Source organism: Chelmon rostratus, chromosome 11 (genome assembly GCF_017976325.1).
Source record: "Chelmon rostratus isolate fCheRos1 chromosome 11, fCheRos1.pri, whole genome shotgun sequence".
NCBI lineage: Eukaryota > Metazoa > Chordata > Actinopteri > Chaetodontiformes > Chaetodontidae > Chelmon > Chelmon rostratus.
In genome coordinates this window covers 25,958,275-25,980,313 of record NC_055668.1, presented here as the reverse complement: position 1 = coordinate 25,980,313, position 22,039 = coordinate 25,958,275, and the positions used below count along the sequence as shown (strand labels likewise).

The window sequence follows — 22,039 nt, the reverse complement described above, 5'->3', positions numbered from 1 at the left end:
CACCTCTCTGATGTCCTATGAACGTGTGCATCACCCTGAGATAAGACGTATCATGATTGGTTGGGGTCATACATGTAGTCTCATCAGTCACGGCAAGAGTTTCTGGCACTGTGACCATCAAAGAGAAAAATGACGTGCAGTCTAATCCTGGCACAACACCCACATGTACATGTAATATTAACATTAGCTAGCTAGCATTTTCTGCTAACACTGTTTGTTAACACGCCAAAGACATTTTAAAGTCTCGCGTTGGCGTTAGTGATACACAGCAAAACCGAATCGATGCTTGTTTGCTTGCTTGGTGACGGAGAGCCGAATACTTTTTAATGTGTTCGCTAACAAAGTCGTGATTAGCTTTTAGCTGTCTGGCTGTGTTGGGGTGGTGGGCCCTGCATGCTTTACAGAAGAAGCAGCAGCTTTCTTGTTCCATCTCATTTGCTGGGGTGGAGTTGGTGACGGCTCAGGATTTGAGCCGTCTTCTTGGGTAACAGATGGAGGAACTGATGGCACTGCAGGTGCAGCAGGACTGCGTTGCCTCTGCAGGGAACCGCAGCGCAGTGTGAACAACTGCTGTTTGCAAGAGTCTGCGTTGGAGACCGATTTAATGAATTGAATGAAAACAAATTAATGGCTTCATGTAGGATTAAGATATGTTGAACTGGTAATTATTTTTTCCCTTTGCCCCTGTTAATGTCTGATGTTGCTCTTTCCGGATAGCGAGAGTCCAAACAGTCTTGCTGACCTTTTGTCGTCCTCCGGTGTTGGACTGAAGTGACTGCTGGACTAGTTCCTGCAGTATGAGTTGCTCACGCTGCTGTCAGGATATTTACACAAGCTGCAGCCGCATCAGTCAACCAGCAGTCAGATTACAGCTCGGCCGCCAACGTCTGGCTATTTCAAGACCAGCTGAGCCCGAGATGGCACACTGCCAGTGTGTGTGTGTGTGTGTGTCGGGGGGTGTGTATGTTAATGTGGCTCATGTAAGGACAAGAGCGTGGCTGAAAATGTTCCAACATACTGTGAGCCTGTCAATAGATGGATGATAGATAATACACTGCACATGCTGTAAGACTGTGTGTGTGTGTGTGTGTGTGGGTAGGTTTGTCCTCAGGTGTGCCAGTCTGAGGGTTAGAGAGGGATACACACCCCACCGAGTTCAGACTGCAGGGCTGGAAGAGACTTTTACCTTCTCCTAGCTCACTGGGCCCACTGACACGGGAACTGAGGACATGTATAACTGTTCCAGTCTCAGTACACCCTCCTGAAGTTCAGCAGAGACCGGGATCAGTTTGGTCACCTGACCTTTTTGGAGGTGGCAGCTTATAGAGCAGCTCCAACACCCGTCACTGGCGCCCACTGGTGTTCCTCCAGGACCTGAAGTTCCCAACACATCAGTATATGACCACTGGAGGGTACACGCAACAGGTGACCTTTTTCATACCAGAACCTCGTCATCACGTCGTTAACGTTTCGCAGTCGCAGCTATTTTCTCCTCATGCTGCTTTTATTTTGAAAGGGCTGCATGAGGTTGTCATGATAACCGGAGAATTTACAAGAGAGCAGCTGTGTGTGAGGGGAGAATTCATGTCATTGAGCGACGTCATTTCTCCTGAACTAGTCAACGTCTCTGAACACCTGCGCAGGTGTTTTCAGTTATTCTGGCTGGTTAGAGCTTTTCAGGACCGACACTTGGATCACATCCCTCTGATGCTTCTCTGTCTGTTGGCTGATGGGGTGAGACAGATCACACCTCGATGATTCCTTTGATTAAATGAGGTTTGATGGCTTCAGAAATTCTCTGCGTACCATTACAGGTGACTTCATTCAATCTGCGGATTATTAAGATTTTGTTTGCTTCACAACAGATTCAGCTCCGAGAATCATAAAAAAAACAATTTCATGGTCACTTGACTACTCCTAGTGGGGGCCTCTGGGCCATGGTCAGGCAAAGGGGTCGTCTTCAGGCCTGCTCATGTTCTAGGTGAAGGGAGAGGTCTGTTTTGCTCTGCTCGAGCATGATGCAGCTGTTTAGGGAAACTGGCGCCCTTCGGACAGGGAGAGGAGCTCCATTGCCGAGGTGATGGCGACCTGAAGACGCTTGCAACGTGAGCTGGGGAACGTGGACGAGCATAGTTTTATGTACGGAGAGCCAATCAATTGATCACATATTCTTATTGCCTGCAGAATGACCATAATTGGGTATGAACCAGATCTAGCGTTCCCAGCTCGGATAAAGGACTGATCACAGGAAGCAGCGGGCAGCGTTCACACTGTGGTCATAATATACCTGTTCTTCTCTGCATCAATAAACCTTCCTGCATTAAGACGTCGAAGTCTCCAGACAGCTTTCCTTGGGGGGCACGAGTAGAGCAAATACAACATTTTTCTTTCACTGGCATGATGTAATGACTTCCACCGTTCTATAAGGCCTTTTCTTTAGAGTTATGCTCGTCAATAGGAAGATTATGAGCCATGAAGGCGGAGGCAACAGAAGCTGAAGTAACAACTACCGGCTCATTCTGGATTGTATAGCCACAACTTCTCGTTGTAAGGTCAATCTCAGATAATGTTAGCATTCATACGTTAGGAGGGGACTCAATTGAAAGAGCCTCGTCCTCCATCCTTCGTCGTTTAGTGAAGGAACTGATGGTTAGGCTGGATTTGTATCATCAGAACAGAGCCTGTCTTAATTTAGCAGTTAGGAAAACACTCGTAGAGGCTCCTCAGGGGTCTGGACTGTTTTTTGCATGAATGCTGCCTCCTCTGCACGTCATTGCCTGGACTCTGTGTATCACAGTCGTTATAATAACCAACTCTACAGCCTGGTCATGGAAAACCTTCAGAACACACTACAGCTTAATGATGCTGTAAAAAAAAAATCTGTGTTAATGATGTGTTACTCCTCCTCCCTGCAATGCAGTGCAGGGAGGAGGAGGAGGAGGAGGAAGATACAAATGTTCTGTAATGTTTGGAGGTACAGGTGATGTTGCTGCAGGGACATGTTGTTGCAGATAAACAGTCTACAGTACACAGCTGTGGGTTAATATGTTTTAACGTCCACTGCTGCAATCAAGACCTTAAAGAACACGGATCATTTGGACTGGAACTGTCCTCTAAAGTTAAACTCAGGATTAAGTTCAGGTGAGGTGAGAGATGCTTCGGTTGGCTAATCGCTACCAATGTCCTCCAGGCCATGACTCAAGTCAACCCAACTCAACCCAACTTTATTTATACAGCACCTTTCACACAAACATGCAGCCCAAAGTGCTTCACAGAGCGAGATTAAAGCAGCAAAGACACCGGAAAAACAAAACACTTACAAAACTTAACAATTACTACAATAAAATATTAAAGATTAATAAAATCAAATAAACACTATGGGTAAAAAAAACCAAATGATTAAGAATTAAAACTCAGGCAACAAGTGAAGCGGCTCCTTAATCAAGGCCAGGCTAAAAAAGATTTCTGTCTGTCTGTCTATGACTGCGACTGTTCCAGACCTGCCAGAAGACATAAGAATAGACGTGTGTGTTGCGCAGTGTCGTGGGTGTGAGTCCAGGATTATATTCTGTCACTTACCACCCAGATTATCTCCACAGTGATAGAGTTGACGCTATCTGAGCAGCCAACATTTGTAGAACTCATAAACTATCAGGCAAAGCGGTTCCTGGAGCTCTTGCGCTGCATGTCGGCAGGTTTTCTGCAGACACACCCACACCTTCATCTCACCAACCTCAACTCAAACATTAACACGACGAGAAGTGCTTCGTCTGACTGTTAATATTTACCTGCATGACCTCATTCAGGCTGTGATTTGTTGATAGGCAATTAGAACATGAAATTGAGAACAGGTCTAATGTCTGAAAGTCTGAATTCTCCTCAGCAAAGTCAACCCTGCACATCAAGGCTGAACTTTGCTTTTTTCATCATTTGTTTTTTAGATTTTGGTTTGGTTTGCTCCATTTTTGCCACCATATTTTCCGTGAGTATCTTTCTCATGCTACTGGTTATAAAATGGTTTTTTTAGGTGGAATTAATCCAAATTCCTAATTGTTTCCCACTGATGGTTTTGCAGTTACTAGTTCTATAAAAAGGTTGAGGCCTGAGATGATCAATACCTCATGTGTTTACAGCTGATACAAAGTCTTTTTCTGAGTATCAACACTATCTAAACCCTGATCTGTCTCAGAGTAGATCTCACTTTCCTCCAAACACAACCAAGCCGCTTGTACACGAGCTCACACAGGTGTTTGGTGTTTGGCTAATTAGTCTCCTGCTCACAGTCTGATTGGCTCATTGGTTGCGGTGGCTGTCACAGAGTTGGCGATCTGCTCCTGTCCAGCATGTTGCTATCTGACCTGTGTGATCTGCCTATCTGAGTAGATCTCTGCACTAAACTCTGTATCTATTTCTGTCCTTGTGATACATGATGCAAAGATGAACTGCATTGTTTGAAGTGCATCATGACGTCTGGACAACTGCTCACAGAATAAAGCTACATTTATAATGTATATTTTCTGTATCTGATCTACTTTTTTACAGTTTTCTTTCTCAGTGCGTCTCTCAGCTGCATGGAGGCCAGTCTGTGTTAATGCTGAAAAGCTAAACATTTGTACCTTTACGGCTCCAAATCACAGCAAGTTTTAGCTTTTGACTTGAGCCTCAGCATCCAGGAATCACATAAAAAATCCATCAGTAAACTACACATTTTACAGGTTTTAGTGCCTCATGGCCAAACCTGCATCAATGTCCTGCGCTCTTATTGAGTGTTTTAACCTTCTGCATCATCTGCTGGTCTGGCGATGATACAGAAGTACAGAAACAGACTGCCAGTGTAGTGGTCGTACTCTTGCGTTGTGTTAATATTATAGCCACAGACTCATTTCAGTTGGCATCCAGACACGCCATTTATTGGTCCGTACCTGGTATATGAAACACACATACAGTCAGTCCCTGTTGCAGCAGCACACACACACACACACACACACACATTCCGGTCTGAAATTAAAACGAGGGAAAACCAGTTAGCTAACACAAAAGAAAACAAAAGAATACAAAAGAAAACTACGTCAACTTTTTATTAAAAAAAAGGAACGTGCTCAACCATTATGGCAGCGAATTGATACCAAAACATAAATTAAAGTACACATTTAACAATAAAAACCAAAGTTTAATACGGACAAACAGCTGAGCTCGTGGTGTTCATACATACCCAGAGGACAGCAAGTGCAACTGTTGCTATCCTCTGGGTTGCACGACACCAGGCAGCAGGGCTGCTGCCTTCAATGACCCTTGGACAACATAAAACTCTCGGTGTATGTGTGTATGTGTTACTAAAATGGCAAGTGGAATCATACCACTACTTTTACTCCATTACACCAGCAATCTGCTCGGGATTCTTTTGCCAGGTGATGTACGAGCACCCTATCCTGGGTCACAACGGATGCCATATCCCTGACTGCATCCCCCACGCACTTTGATCACCCCTTCCTTCCTTTTTCTTTCTTTCTTTCTTTCTTTCTTTCTTTCTTTCTTTCTTTCTTGTGTGTTTGGGTATGTGTATGAATATAAAGCATCTAAATATCTCAAAACACAGATGCTTTGTAAGTACTGTAGACATGCACGTAAGCTGCTTCCAGAAAGAACAGGGTGACAGAGGAAGAAAAGAGGGACAGACGACATAACATCGTCATTCCATATGTGTCTGGTGTATCAGAGAAACTCAGGCGTATCTTTAACAAACACAACATCCCGGTACATTTCAAACCTGGGAACACTCTCAGACAAAGGCTGGTGCACCCCAAAGACCGGACACCTCACACTCAGAAAAACAATCTGGTGTATGCAGTCCAGTGCATTGAGGAATGCACAGACTTGTATATTGGGGAAACCAAACAGCCACTGAGCAGATGCATGGCACAACACAGAAGGGCTAACTCTTCAGGTCTAGACTCGGCTGTTTACCTGCATCTCAAGGAGAAAGCACACTCCTTTGAGGATAAAAATGTGCATATTCTGGACAGAGAAGACAGATGGTTTGAAAGAGGGGTAAGAGAAGCCATCTATGTCAAGGTTGAAAAACCATCTCTGAACAGAGGGGGAGGTCTGAGACACCACCTATCTCCCACATACAATGCTGTCCTTTCATCTCTCCCTAAGAGATTCAAAGATTTAGCCTCTGAAAACAAACAACAAAGCCATTCACACATGGCTCAAGGAGCCTCCCAATGACAAGAATGGGACACTAACGAGGCAAACGTCTGTCGTTGACACCAAAGGGTTGCACCCCACCCCGCCTTAATGGGGGGATCCTTCGCCTCACAATAGAGTGATACCATTATTGTTTTTGTGGGTTGGCCTCACTCAGGGGATAAATACTTGAACCTAACACCATTGCATTGGACTAGAGCTGTCCTATCTAGTCTGGTTGCGTACGAACTGATGAAGCCTGCTCGGATGAGAGGCGAAACGTCTTCTAAGACAAACTAACGAGGTCCAGTTGCGAATGATTGAATGCCCTAAAGCTTACAATGACCTGGATGAATGAGAATATTCACAGGTACGTAAACCATATGCATAGTAGGTTAAGTTAAGTCAGCCCGAAACAATTTAGAGATAACTCCGAAATGTTTAGAAGAACCTTGAAAATGCAAAAAGACAGGTTTGAATGACTCTGAAAGTTATAGAAGTACCTTTAAAGGTGAGAAGCCAGCAATAACCCTGAAAATCCAGGAAAAAGAAACCCTCACACTCAGTCCTGTACATACCTCTCACATCTCTCCTCCTGCAGGTACATTCTGGGGCTTTTAATCATCTCAGGTGACTCAACACCTGAAACTACTCCTCAACACTGAGCCTCCTCTGCCTCAGGCTTCGATTTATATCAGTCCAGTCCATCCTAAACTGACAGCTTCTTCCTCCACATTCTTCCCCTTCCTCATATCCACTCAGGCATTCTCAACACCCAACACTTCCTCATTTCATCCGACCTCTAAACTCACATTTCTGTGACGTGGTTGGTGAAAACACACGTCAGTCTCACTCCCTGGAGAAATCTCACTCGTGCTCCCTAGAATAAAGTAAGGGATTGCACATCTAATCTATTGTTTCCTCACTTAAACTTCGGTTTCATCATTGCTGCATATGAGAGATAAAGCCTGGACTATTGATTAGGCTTCTACCTCGACTGACTGGCAGAAAGGCAGTGCAGAAAAAAAAACTGCTCCTCATTAATCTCAAAAGCCAAATAATTCTTCTACAACTTCACCATTATTAACACACATTGTAAATTTCATTTTATTTGTTGTTTATTTCCTCACCATTCTTTGTGTATATGGTTTATTTAATACTTGTGCACTACTTAACTTGTTGTTCAGTCTTTTGTATGTCCTTTTTAAACCAGAGTCAAATCCCTTGTATGCGCACACATGCTTGGCCGGCAAAGCCGATTCTGATCGATTTTATTGCTACATGTAACTTACAGTTCAGTCAGAACCACTTTAGTCAAAGTATATTTATTAATACTGAATAATTTGCATTTCGCCGTATGGCTCTATTGGGACCCCCCTGTGCTGTGTGTGGAACAAAACAGATCAGGCATCAATGACAACAGAAATGACATTGATTGAGTCAGACATAGCATAAAAGGTGGAGCTAAGGTGGAGGTGGGCTTCGAACAGCGTCCAGAGGAAGAGGAGTGAGCAGGCTGGTGTGCCAATAGGATGCAAGCAGAGGATCAGCTGAGCTGTCAGCTGATGTGAGCCGGTTTCAGATCGCCCGCCTGAACTTGTTCAATGCTTCATTTCTCAGGCTAGATAAATGAAGTTCTTCTGAAAAACATGTTCAGGTTACCTCAGGTCTGAATCTTTTATGAAATGGTCAGATGTATCAAATAACCATGAAATTAATGCCCTTTCATCCTCATCAATTAGTGTCACAATTAAATGTTCAGTCATAGAAAACTGAGTGTCACAGTCTGAGCTCAGGTTTGGCTTTCATTGTTCTCATTGACTTGGCATATAATGTTTGGCTACTCACAGCAATTAGTTCCATTAAATTGTGTGTATGTAGCCAATGATGATTGGTAGCCAACTGGCTGATTCAAAGCCTAGTAACAGACATGCAGGAAATAGTAAAAGATTCTGATTTAACTTGTTAAGATGGCATATCAAGCCTTGCATTGCTGCGGTTTGTGCCCTCAGGAGAGAACGCATCTTCAGAGACTGACATATTTCCAGAGAGCGACGAACGTTTCTGACTGCCAATACAAGTTTTGCTGCACCTATGCAATTCCCTGGAATGACATCCAAGTAATCAGACACGCCTCTCTCACCCGATACTTCATGCTCACGTCCTGTCCACCATCGGTTTCCTGGCTGCAGGGACATTTCAGAGAGAAATAGCAGCTCAGACCTCTGAGCTGTGCCATCCTAAATGTTTTAAAAGGCAAATGCTCAACCATATGAAATTCCCTTCTGTTGAACAACATCTGAATAATGTGAAGGGAGGCATCATTGGCATTGCTGGAATGCCAAACATTATTGGACCAATAGCCTGCACACATGTGTTCATCAAAGCTCCAACTGCCAACTCCATCCAGTTCATGAACCAGATAAACTACCATTGCATCAGCGTGCAGATGAGATGCTGCCACTATACTCAACATACTCCCCGGACTCCCAACAGCGCAGTGGGAATACATGGAGGCCGGAGCTGGTAGAGGGGGGCTTGTTGGTGAGCATCTTTTATGCAGGCTGTTAAATCCAAACACTCTCTTATGTTTATGCTAAAATATTTTATCGTATTTTGTATAAGCGATTTGGCATTTACCAATCCTGTAACCTCTCAGTGTTACAGGATTGGAGCGCACCTTTGGGCTGGTAAATGGCTGTTGGATGTGTTTGGACACAGCTTGGGGAAAAGCCCCTTTAAGCTGAGAAGTTGTGCAGGATCATTCTGGCATGTTGCATCCTTCACAACATTACAACGGCTCATGGCATTCATCTACCACCTGGAACAGAGCCACAACTAGACTGCAGGCCACATGACGTGGAACGCTGCCTGAATGTGAGCTAAGGTTGGCTAAAGGATGCTAACGTTAGGTTCCGCCTTCATAACCGAACCTTCTTTCCAGCTCTGTCTGTCACACGGTTCACTATGAACCGTCACAAAGGTAAATACTTCAACGTACAACTCTACTTTTGTGTCTGAATGTTGTCTTTTGTTCAAGAATATGTACCGCCCAAGCTGCTGCGCCTTCTTCCTGTTGGGATGAAACGGAGCGGCTTTGACTTGCTGCCCCCTACAGGCTGTATGTGATAGAGAAGCAAATAGTATTGGAAATTGTGCAAATAGGTCAAAATAAAAAAGAATTTCAAAACTAAAAAAAAGGCTATGAACAATGAATCTAGGAAAAAATAGAATAAGTGTTTTGCTCAGCAATAATATAAGTGGCAAAGAGTGGAAAAAATACCTACTAGTGCAAGAGGAGTGGATTACAGATGTTTACAATCACAGGGGAAGTAGATGTGGTTGATAAAGTGACACTGATTCCAGGTATTGGTACACAGAAAATTTTGAAGAGTAAATTTTACTCAATTTGAGTAAAGTTTTACTCCCAAAAATATAGTATTTGGTCCCAGTCCAAAAAGAGCAAAATGTACTCTCGTCATACAGTTATATATTCAGCTACTTCTACTCTATCAAGAGTTCATCTTTTACTCCACTAGATAGAAATTTACTCAATTTAGCATAAAGTGAGAACAACTCCAGCACCATTTCACACAATGCAGAGTTGTATTTTACCCTGTACAGAGTAGCAACTGCTTCAAAATAGAGGTCCAATTCTACTATGAATAGAGTTCTGTTTCACTCAATAAAGATTTGTATTTCACACAATATTGATTTTAATAATGATAACTCTGGATTAAAATGTTTGAAATAAAAAAGAGGAGAAATGAAAATTCAACAATGTACTTGTATTTTTCTTAAATGCATCACACATTCACTGAGCACCCATAATATACATGTCAATACTGTTTGGCCTTTGTAATATGACAGCATTGTATAATACACGAAAAACTAAAATGCAAAACCATTTCCCTCGTCCATTACTATTATTTCTTTAATTCCAGTGTACCATGTTCCAGTTCTTCTGCTGTGGAATCAGCGTTATGAAGGAGATCTTCAAGGTGGCTTGTCTGGGTGAGGCCACGGCTTTGTTCAAGGACTTTCTGCCTGTAGTGAGTGGGTCACTTCTCCAGGAACTCTGCAGAGATGTCATCACCAAACATCAGACTGAAATCCTGCTTTATCTGCAGACAAGATGGAATACAGAAAACAACACGGCATACATTGTTGCACCAGGGATGAGCAGGAATGTGATCTGTCATTTTTCATTTCAGCGCCATTTTAATGCAAGGCAGTTTAAGAGCCACATACCATTCCTGTGACGTCAAGAAATCTTAATATTACTTTCTAGAGAGCTAGAGTTAGGTGGCCGAGGGCAAATGATAGCAAAGAGTGGGAGGCAGTTGATAGAGATTTATCAGTCATATTAAGCAGGCTTAGAGGAGATGTAGTGGAGAAATTGGATAAAATTGGAGATTCTACTCCTATGGTCGAGAGAGATTTGGGGTGTTTGTCAAAAGGAAAGGCGAGAGGGTGCAAGTCGGCAAGTCTAGGCGGCAAAGAGAAATAGAGAAGTTAGTAAAGGAAAGGAGGCAGTTAAGAAAGCAGTGGAGGAAGGCGTCAGAAGAAGAAAGGGAGGGAATTAATGTGTTGCAGGAGGAACTGAGAAGCAGGTTAGCAGTACTCAGAAGGGCAGAACACCTTAGGGAGAAGAGAAAGAAGAAGGAACGTGCAAGGTCAGCCTTTTTTAGGAACCCCTTTAATTATGTGAAAGGTTTGTTTAATCAAGAAAAAGGAGGGCAACTTAAGGCAACGAAATCAGAGATTGAACAGTATTTGAAGTCGATGTATTCAGATTCAAAGGAGAATAGGAACATAGGTCTTCCACCTGACATGCCACCATTAGGGAAAGTGGAGCAGGAGATGGATGTGAGCCCACCTAGGTGGAGAGAAGTGGTGGAGGTGGTTAGGCGTGCAAAGGCTTCTTCGGCCCCAGGGCCTAATGGAGTCCCCTACCGTGTCTATAAGAGTGCACCTGGCATCTTAAGGACACTATGGAGATACCTGAGAATAGTTTGGGAGAAACAAAGTATTCCAAGAGCATGGCACAGGGCAGGAGGTGTCTTCATCCCTAAGGAGAAGGAGTCATTGGACCTTAGCCAGTTTCGGATGATTTCTCTCCTAAATGTTGAGGGAAAGATTTTCTTTAGTATCGTAGCACAGAGGCTGGCTAATTACTTAGAAAGGAATGGTATGATAGATACGACAGTGCAAAAAGCAGAGATACCAGGATTTGCGGGATGCTTAGAGCATACTAGCATGATTTGGCATCAGATTCAGACAGCTAAGAGGGAGAAAAGAGACTTGAATGTTGTATTTTTAGATCTGGCTAATGCGTTTGGGTCAGTGCCACATAGCCTTATTTGGAGTTCCTTTGACTACTTTAAAGTGCCGGAGATAGTTGCTAACTTGGTGAAAGCATATTTCCAAGACATCAGACTGTGTGCAAGTAGCACAGAGCTCACAACAGGCTGGCAAAGATTGGATGTACAAGGAGGTTGTTAGATAAAGTCAATCAGAATCTCAAGTGGGCTAGTATGAAGATTAAGCCTAGTAAGTCAAGGAGTATTTCAATATACAGAGGGAAAGTAAGTGATAGGAAGTTTGCTATAGATGGTGAGGAAATCCCAACAATTAGGGAGAAATCAGTCAAGAGTCTAGGCATGCAGAAGGGCTGGAGAGAATCGATAAATCAGGGCTCCCAGGAAAACTGAGGTTGTGGTGCTTGCAGTTTGGCTTGTATCCTAGGTTAATGTGGCCAATGTCAGTATATGAAGTCCCATTATCTGTAGCAGAGAGAATGGAAAGGCTAGTTAGCTCTTATATTAGAAAATGGTTGGGTGCTCCCAGGTGCTTAAGCAATGTAGCTTTGTATGGGAAAGGAATGCTTCAGCTGCCAGTATCCAGTCTAACAGAGGAGTTTAAATGCACTAAGGTTAGGACAGAACTTTTATTATCTGGGAGTAAGGACGTGTTAGTTAGCAATGTGGTTCCGAATCCTTCTGGGGGGAGGAAATGGAACCCAAGCGCAGCAGTGCAGGAGGCAGAGGCAGCTCTTAGGCATGCAGAAATAGTAGGAAATGCTCAGTTTGGCCGGGGAGGCTTGGGGCTTGGCCCAGGCAAACCAGTGTGGAATAAAGCAGGTCTAAAGGAGAAAAGAAAGCTTGTAGTGGAACAGGTGCGTAGGCAGGAGGAGTTGTTAAGGGGGGCAAAAGCAGTTGGTCAAGCCAAACAGGGACAGTGGTTGAATTGGGAAGGTGTTGAGAAGAGGAAACTTAGTTGGAGGGACCTGTGGAATATGGAGGAAGGCCGTATTAAATTTCTGATAGGGGCGACATACGATGTGTTGCCAACCCCACAGAACCTAAGTCTCTGGGTACAGGGCGATCAGTCGTGCCCACTCTGCTCAGGTACAGCAAGTTTAAAGCACATTTTGTCAGGTTGTAGAATTAGCTTATCACAAGGCCGGTATACATGGCGGCATAATCAGGTGCTGAGAAGCTTAGCCGCAGGCATTGAAGAGAGAAGGAAGCAGGTGAATTCTGGAAGTTCTAGAAAGGAGAGGTTAGGTGTGCAGTTTGTTCGAGAGGGGGAGAAAAATAGAGCTGCTAAGTCAGGGAGAAGGCAGGTAGGTGGCTGCCTGGTAGGGGCTGATGATTGGCAAATGCAGGTCGACTTGGGAGGAAAGCTAGTTGTGCCCCAGCAAATAGTTTGTAGTCATCTGAGGCCGGACATTGTAGAGGACATGCATGCCTAACCCGGCGGGAGAAGAGGTTAAAGTCTGAACAAGACACTTCTCCTCTGCTCTGCTTTCCCCGCCCCATCTTCTCGCTCTCCCAATAGGAAGAGAACCAGGAAGAGGAAGTTTAGATAAGGTGGGGGTGTGGCCAGCTAGAGTCTCTCTTTGGGACCATGCGGCCTGTTACGGAGTTGGCTTGTTTTTTGATCTTTTTGGTCGTTCTCCTGTTTTATTTGCTTTTTGAAGGCAATGTTTTATTTGCTTTTTGAAGGCAATCTTAGGGCTTGTTGCTTCTTGAAGGAAATGTTAGAAGAGGGTGTTAAATTTAGTTTGTGGTTTAGGCCTTCACCTGTTGCACCCTCTAAATTGTATTCCCACCCCGCTTTTATTGGTGCAGTTGGTGGGAGGCAGGGGTAGATGATGATAGTGTGGCAATCAGCAGTTACATGTGGCATCTAGGCCAGTGGCCTGTGGTAGCATTGTAGCAGCTAACAATAGCTAAAGCGGTGGTAGTATGATAGTATCTTAGCAGTTAGTATTGGTAGCTAGCAGTTAACATTAACAGTATAGGTGAATCTATCTTTATTGTCTTCTTTTGTTCCTCTTAGCAGGTAGCGGTTAGCACGTAACATTAGCTAAATGGTTGCATCGGAACTGTATTGTCTTCTTCTGTTCTTCTTAGCGGTTAGCATTAGCATTAGCAATAGGTAAATGATAGCATCGGTACTGGCCACTACCTGGAGCATCTCTGGGTCAGTTGAACGTGGCGGTGCTGTTTGGATTGTTTAGGAGCAGTGTGAACTGGCCCTAGGGGGGGTGACTCTGGGACGCCAGAGTTCACCGTCTAGCCCCCTGGAGGTGTAGTGGGACGAAATAGGCGAAACACTGTTGAAGGGAGTTTTCCACCTGATGACCCCCAGAGACGTGTTAGGAATCACTGCTCTTTGGCAGGTATAGAGGCAGATTAGAGCTCCAAGGTTCTTCACTGAGAATGAATCCTCTTTTTGAGCACAAGTATCTTGTGTTTAAATTAACTCAATCACTAATTACTTTCAACCACTGGCTACAACTACAAATTAAAATAATAATAATAATAATAATAATAATAATAATAATGTGAGCAGACAGTCCAGTGCTGTTCTTTACTTTTCTTGTCTTTTTTGCTGGGGACATGTCATTCTCCAGCCACACGTCAAGTGTTTTGTCCTCCCCAAACAAATGAAAAGCAATGTCCGCAAAATGCTCCATATTTTGCCTCTCAAATCAGCTGCCAATTTGTTATTGAGCTTGGTACAATAATACTGTTATGAAATAGCTGTGTTTTCCATGTTGGACACTTAAACATGTCCTGAAATTGAAACCTCCAATGCAACTATGTACAACATAGGCTGCCATGCTGTTTCTGGAGCATATCTATTTTTTTCTGACGCATGAGATGCACAACACTTCAAAACATGCGCTTATTTATTTATTTGTGACAAGCTCCATCAATTGTCCACAATGTTTCAGCGTTTCAATGATGTATTTTATGCCTGTCACTATGTCCGTCAGAGCATCCAGGAAGAGCCAGCTGGTGTGGACAAACTCATTGGTCAGGATGGCGGCACACTGATGAGATAGCTGGGCTTTGCTAGAGGAAGTGGACTGTGTGGCTGGCAGCGGTCGACATTAATAACCGAGGGCAGCGTATTCAGAATTTCTGATTCATTTTTATGCAGATGACACTATATTATATGCAAATGAGGACAGGATCGAATATGCACGTAACACTTAGAGCACTGTTTTAACTTCATACAAAGATCACTTTAAACATTTTTCCAATAAAAAGTTGTTGCTTTACATTTTGAAGAATGACGAACGGCTGCCTTTCTACACATTGACTGATATGGAAATTGAATACATGCAGATTTCCTGGTTTATCCATCCATCCATCTATCCATCTATCCATTTATCTATATATATGTATATATATATATATATGCAAATAAGATACAACATATTGAAGCTCTTACTTCCTTTGACCACTGACTGGAGCGTCATCGCTGTCAACCTGAATAAAAGGAGATGAAATGAAATAGCACATGGAAGGAATCATGGCTATTTTTATTCTGACTGTCATACAGGTATGCCTGACATTTCACTCTGCTCTTCTGGACCTCAGTGCTGTTGGGAAATACAATTATACTTCACCTCAGCGCTCTCAACATTCTTAAGATAAATCCAAGTCATGTGTCAGCAGTGAGCCAATCACAGTGCCTGATTGTCTCTCCTCATACCTTTTGTCTGTAGGCCATCCAGTTGCTATTGCGTGAATGGTCAGTGGGCCAGCTGGCAGACTGGATATCACACAAGAGCCAACGGTGTCAAAAGGTCGCTCTCTCTGTTACTAAAAATGTCACAACCTTCCTGTCATCCTTAGACCAGGTTGGGTTTCTGTTGTAATGCTGTGAATTTCCAAACAGGCCGAAATGGAGAAAATTTACTGCTGTGTTTGCACAGGAATGTTCTTTTCCGTAGTGGATTCCCAGATTAGATTATTCCCGAGAACAGAAACTCAGCAAACAATGGCAATACCACAACATGAAATATGCAAAAAGAATACAGCATTCAAAAGTTTTACCAAAGTAAAAGTACAGAAGTATTATCAGCGAATTCCAAGTACCAACACCACAAGTACCCACGATGCATTATTGGCTTTACTTACTATGTAAACACACTTTTAATTTAGCAGATAGTCCAGATGGTAACATTGGATGATATATGAAAATAAATCAAATACAACTACTTATAGCTTTCAGGTAATGGAAAACATATTAAAATATTAAGAAATGTATGTATTATGACTGGGTCTGAAATTAGCAGTAATAGAAAGTACCGAGCAAAGGAACTACTTGTACTTCTTGACTTTGTTTTCATGATCAGAAATAGTTCTGGTTCAGCATGTTGTATTGTTCATGCCACATTTGTTTAACAGTAAATATACAAATGTTGGTCTTGTTGCTAATCTTTTCTTTGTGCAGTTCATTATCCCTTTTTGTTGGGTCTGAGTTTCTGCTTTAGCAATATGTACACAAGCAGCACGGATCAGAAAAGGTCACTGAATTTAAATTTCAAGAGAGAAAAAGAGATTAAATCTAACATGAAAAGCTCCAGCAGAGAGCAGAAAACTGAAATAAATATTTATCTTATGCTCACTGAGTTTTAGACAGCGTATCCATTGTTAAGTTTAGATTTGCATGTTTTTTTTTTGTCCGTGATGACATGGCAGCCTGTTTACATGCCTTTTGCCCAGTGCATGCTGGGACTCAGGCACCGTGGGACCCCTGCTAAAATAAATTTATTTAGAAAAGTCATTTATTTAATTAATTAATCAATCAAACACTTAACAACATGTTTGATATTTATCAAGACACCAAAAATTCTCTGGTTCCAGTTTCTCAAACATGAGGATTGTTGAATGAACTGACAAAGTTTGGACTGATGATGAGCATTTTTCACTGTTTTCAAAACTTATTTTCAAAAGTAAAAGACGAAGAGTGTCCGTCTGGATAGATGCGTATTGTGGAACGTCAGTCAGCAGCTTTTGTTTGTTGGTATTAGATAATTCCCTTTCTGCTAATGTCTTGACCAACACTGTTTCTGATAACAAGCCACGACCGCAAAACTGCAACAAAGAGTGAAGTAACATCTTCTGAGGGCGAAGACTGCAGCTGCCGTCACTCCACTGCTCCTCCCTTGTCGTATTTAATTTAACCTTTTTTAACATGAGCTTCATGCGGTCGTTCCGACTTGCACAGCTTGGCTCAGTATGATTTTAGTTGTTCGACCTTTGTTTCTGGGTTGATGTCCCAGACTTCCAACTTTGGCACAATCACATGAACACTGCGTGATAGTTAGTGCTCAGAGAGGGTGAACACCCAACATTGGAAATCTCTAGTGCATCACCTCCAAAATCAACAGCTGATCTTTGCAGAGAGGACAACGTGAACACCAAACTTCAGCAAAAAGGAGACTATTTATATCTGTGCACATCTCACAAAGAAAATATGGGTGAAAACATAGACGACTTGCTAAAGGTGAATTAAAAGTTGCACATAAACAATGAAATGATACGGCTTAACATCTGTTAGTTAGTTTGACAGGACATTTTACATGTTCCTGATGGAAAGTCTCCACTAAGATTTCTATATAAACCATAATATTTACTCTTTTTGTCTTTGTCTATAAATCTGTTAGCAGTTTTGAAATGTTTTGCTGTTTGCATTTCATATAAATTTTCATATATATATATATATATATATATATATATAAGGTTTATCAATCTCAACATTGACCCAGGATTGCATTAGAAATATATATTTGTATAAATATATCTGTTTGTGTGTGCGTGTGTATATATATATACACACACGCACACACACACACAGATATATTTATCACCCTATCTATCTATCTATCTATCTATCTATCTATCTATCTATCTATCTATCTATCTATCTATCTATATATGTATATATATATATATACACACACACAGATACAGATATATATTCACACAGATATATTTATACAAATATATTTTTATACAAATATATATTTCTAATGCAATCCTGTATATATATATATATATATATATATATATATATATATATATATATATATATATATATATATATTTTGATCTTGGTAAACCTTACACAGGCAGGAAAGGCTGATAAATGTGTCGATCAGTCTGTTGTCTTTCTGACCATGTGAAAGTGGCATGTTTGGTATTTTGAGTCTAAAGTCTCCCCTCCGGTGATTTAGAGGTACATAGAGGCATCGCTGGGAGGGGGGGTCTTGTCATGAACAACAAGAGGACTCCGGCCCTCTGACCTAGAGGTTCACTGCCTGGCAGGGCTTCCTCCTGCGGCTACTGAAGGGCTCACTAAGAGGACAGCCAGTCCCACTCTGTTCTAGTTTTGGGTTGGAGCAGCACAGTCTCTCCCTGGTGGGCCTCTGTTCTCCAAATAAAGTCAGCTCTGTTCTGTAATGTTTAACCCACAGCTGAAAATCAATGAAGCAAATAAGCTTTAAAATAGCATCTCTGTCAACATGTGTGGAAGCCAAAACAGCAACAACTGTGACCAAGAGAAGGGATCCCTCAATCTCAACCTTTACAGCTGAATTTTACAGAAGTTTTTCATTTTAGGCTTGAATATTTTACTTAACATCTTTAAAACTAGTGTTTTAATCAAATCATTAAAGTCTTAGAAACTCATTACAAAATGTGTTTTGTCACATCAGATGTATTTTGGTCCGATCTGCGCTGACATCCTGTGAGTTCATCATCATTAATTCATTTCGACCTAAGGTGTTAAAAAGCCATCAGATGAATCACATCAGATAAACTCATGACCCTCATGATGTCAAACTCTCAAAGCAGAGATAGCAATGTCTATATTGCTATATTTCATTTTATTTAAATTCAGTTTGTTTCCCAAATAAATATTTCAGGACATTAAAATTGTTTGTAATTCCCTTTTTCCCTCTTCTTGTTGTGTTGTGTAGAGCACATTATAACGCAGTCCAAGAGAATAAAAATGATGGATCTGTGGAAAAGAATAACGTAAACTCATGGCTTACACTTTTCCAAAATACATTTTAGAAACAACTACATCTATATTTTGTCGGTATAACATTTTAATAATACCTTAAAGTTTCTGTCTAAAACTGCCATCATACAGGAAGAAAGTATTCGACTCATTTGCTCTTCGTTTTAATGAATTGCACTTCTTTCTACGAGGCACCGTGAAAAACTTAATGCACTGTGGTGTGTTGTGGGAGTCCCAGACGTGACAGGGGACAGCCGGGGTTTACGCAACACTCTGCACTGACTTATCTGAAGATTATCTGTAGCACCAGCAGGGGTCCATCATGTTTCTCAAATAGCAGCTGAGGCAACAGGCCGAGGCGTCCCAACCCCGAGGCCCATGCTGGCGACACTCCCCTTTCAGCTGGCCGGCCGCCAGCTCAGGTTTGCGCTGATTGGTCTGCGAGGAATTCCACTGACTCGTCATTGGCTGTTTGAGGAACCATCTGACAGCATATGCAAATTGTCTCTATGTGGCAGTTGAAATCCCTGAGTGCTGAGAACCCCGGCACTGAGAGGCAGGAAGAGAGCAAGAGAGAGGTGGAAGAAAAGGGGGAGTGACGACGGCATGCACTTTCAGAAAAAGCTGCTGTAGAGAGGTCTGAAGTCAGCGGGACTGAAAACTTTGAGAAAGCTTGTTTCTCTTCTCCTCGGACCTGCTTATTTCCTTATTCCATGAGTGCTACAAGGTAAGAATCATGGAAAGAGTTTGGTTTAGTTTTTGAAAAAGTGACACATATCATGCTGAAATGTAGAGAATGCTTTTGATTCCAAGTAAAGTTTAAATCTAAACCTAAGTCTAAATAGTTGAGGCATTATAAAAGCAAAGGCGTCATCTGTGAGATCGAGTCTTCGGTCTCTTTGCTGATCACTGAAGTGAAATTCATCAAACCAGAACTTTTTTAAAGTCACAAAAGTGCTTTTTAATATTGATTCCTCTACCTACCTTTCTAATCTTCCCCCTCCCTCTCTTTCTCTTTCTACCTCTCTCAAATTTTCTCGCAATTTCCTTCTCCCTCCCTCCCTCCCTCTCACACCACCTCCCTGCTTCTCTCCCCCTCTCCCGCCCTCAGTGTGCTCAGGTCTTTCAGTCCATCAGCAATGCCTGGCCCAGTAATGCCGATGGACGTGGCTATGAGATTCTACATCAGCCACTCTCCACCTCCTCTCAGAGGCTTCCTCAGCTCCTACGAGGAGCTGCAGAGGACCAAGAATCGGGTCAACCAGTCCGCCGCCCGCAGCCGCAAGCAGCAGCTCTACAAACCCCTGCGGCCTTGCCTCAGCAACCAGCAGAAAGCGGTGGATGATGACGGCTGCGTGGGCTGGAACAACAACAAGGCCGGCAAGAAGAGGGTGGTGTTCGCAGACACGAAGGGCATGTCGCTCACTGCCATCCACGTCTTCTCCAAGTTCGACGATGAGCCGTATCAAAACAAGCATTGTGGAGGAATCACGGAGGAGCTGCAGTTTGACATGACGGACCTGGAAACAGCCACCATGGATCTAAAGATCAGCTCGGTGCGCAGCCTGGTGCTGGACTTTAAACAGCCCTCAGCTGACTACCTGGACTTCCGGAACCGCCTGATTCAGAACTCAGTCTGCTTGGAGAACTGCTCGCTGCAGGAGCGCTCATTGACTGGCACCATCAAGGTCCGGAACATGGGGTTTGAGAAGACGGTGCAGCTGCGCGCCACTTTCGACTCGTGGGCCAGCTTCACCGACGTCGAGTGCACCTTCATGAACAACATCTACAGCTGCCAGGATAATGACACCTTTGCATTCGTCTTGGAGCTGCCCACCTACATCCCACCGCAGAATCGCATTGAGTTCTGCATCTGCTTCAAAGTCCAGGACCAGACCTTCTGGGACAATAACGACGGCAAGAACTATTGTCTCAAGCACGTCAGCTGGAACGGACAGGAGCTGAACAGTCTGACGCCCCCTGCTTCTGTAGAGCAGAAGAAGCTTTCGGAGCACAAAAATGGGGGTGTGAAGCTGCTGGAGATGGAGTTTGATCAGTTTGGCAGCCCACGCATGTCCAGCGGACTCTTTCCTGGCTGGCAGAGCTGGGGTCAGATTGATAACGCCGTGCCCTATTGGTGAAAACGCGAGGATGTTTGCTGAAACGACACTGATACAAGATAACAGACACTGACAGGGTATTCAGTACGAATCCAGCTGTGGGTCTGAGCCTGGACGGGCTCTCCGCCAGAAACTAAACTGAAGTAAACAACCTCTGCTTTTATAGCGGGGGAAGTGCACAAACCAGACAGAAACTGAACTGTACTGTGCTCAACTGACCTGCTTTTTGCTGTAACGTGGTCATTCGGCCTGAGAGAGACTTGATGATCTGTGGTTGGAGGATGAGGGATAAATGTGTAAAGTCGATCATGTTTCACAGATTCCCCTTGTGTAAATATTAATGTGCCTTCTCAGAGTGCCTGCCCACTAAAATACAGACTGTTTGTTAAATATGCACTGATTGAGATGTCCCTCTCAATGTGATGTCTGCAAGTTGAAGAAGTGGAAACGGAGCTGATTACGTCCTTCATATTGAAGGGAAAGGACGGGGAGTGCATGGCGACAAAATGCTTCTCTGCTAAAAGAAACCTGGCTGATTCATTTCTAATGGAAAATGCACACTAAACCTTAGCACCTTCAAAAAAGAGGATAATTAGACATGATTCAAAATGGCCTCAATTTTTTTAATTTGAGTCATGCAGCCCTTTCTTTCCCTCCATGTAAATTGCACATGTTCGTCTAATAAAAACGTCTGGCTGATGTAATTCTGAAGTAAGTTTGTTAAGGAACCGAGCTGCTATCTACAGATGTGTTACAAGAGAGACTCTGCACGTGATTGGTTGTCTCAAACAGGGAAGACGTTGGGAAATTATTGTGGTTACGGTATGTCGAGAAAAGGAATGATGCAAAGACTGAATGTTTATGTTTGCTTGTATTCACAAGTGCAATTATGTGATGAGTGTACAGTATGTGTGGCTGGAATTGTGATTTTTCCTTTTGAAGCGTTTTCTCACAGTAAAGAAAAGGTCTGTGCCCCAGCATTTTGTTTCACTTGAAGGTGTGTTGCTGACGTGCACCATGTCAGTCATGTATTTCCTGTTCAGAAATAAATTTCTATATTTGTGCTAAAATGTTTGTGACTCCTTTTGTACTCTATGGTTTTTGACTTTTTGATGAAAACTACTTGGTGTTGCACTTAAAAATATAATAGTATTCATTAAAAACATATAATAATTGTAATGATTAAAGTAAGAATCATAGTAATGGTTTTGATATTAATTAATATTTTTTGGGCTCTAGCAGTATCCTATACACATTTCTCACTCGATTTTTTCACTTTGTTGTCTATAATGGCTTTCCAATGTGCCATTCAGAATAAGGCATGAAAAAATGTGCCATTAGTAATCCAAACATAAACATACAAATACTCCCACCACAAAAACTGGAAGCACCCACCT

General features: G+C 42.7%; 1 protein-coding gene across 1 annotated transcript; it reads left to right on the top strand.

Moving 5' to 3' along the window:
- Window positions 1–19,077: 19,077 nt before the first annotated feature.
- Window positions 19,078–21,701, top strand: LOC121614031 (protein phosphatase 1 regulatory subunit 3C-B-like). Its single transcript, XM_041947795.1, has 2 exons — window positions 19,078–19,249; window positions 19,634–21,701. The coding sequence occupies exons 1-2, from the start codon at window positions 19,236–19,238 to the stop codon at window positions 20,661–20,663; spliced, it is 1,044 nt and encodes a 347-aa protein (XP_041803729.1). The 5' UTR covers window positions 19,078–19,235; the 3' UTR covers window positions 20,664–21,701.
- The last annotated feature ends 338 nt before the right edge of the window (window positions 21,702–22,039 follow it).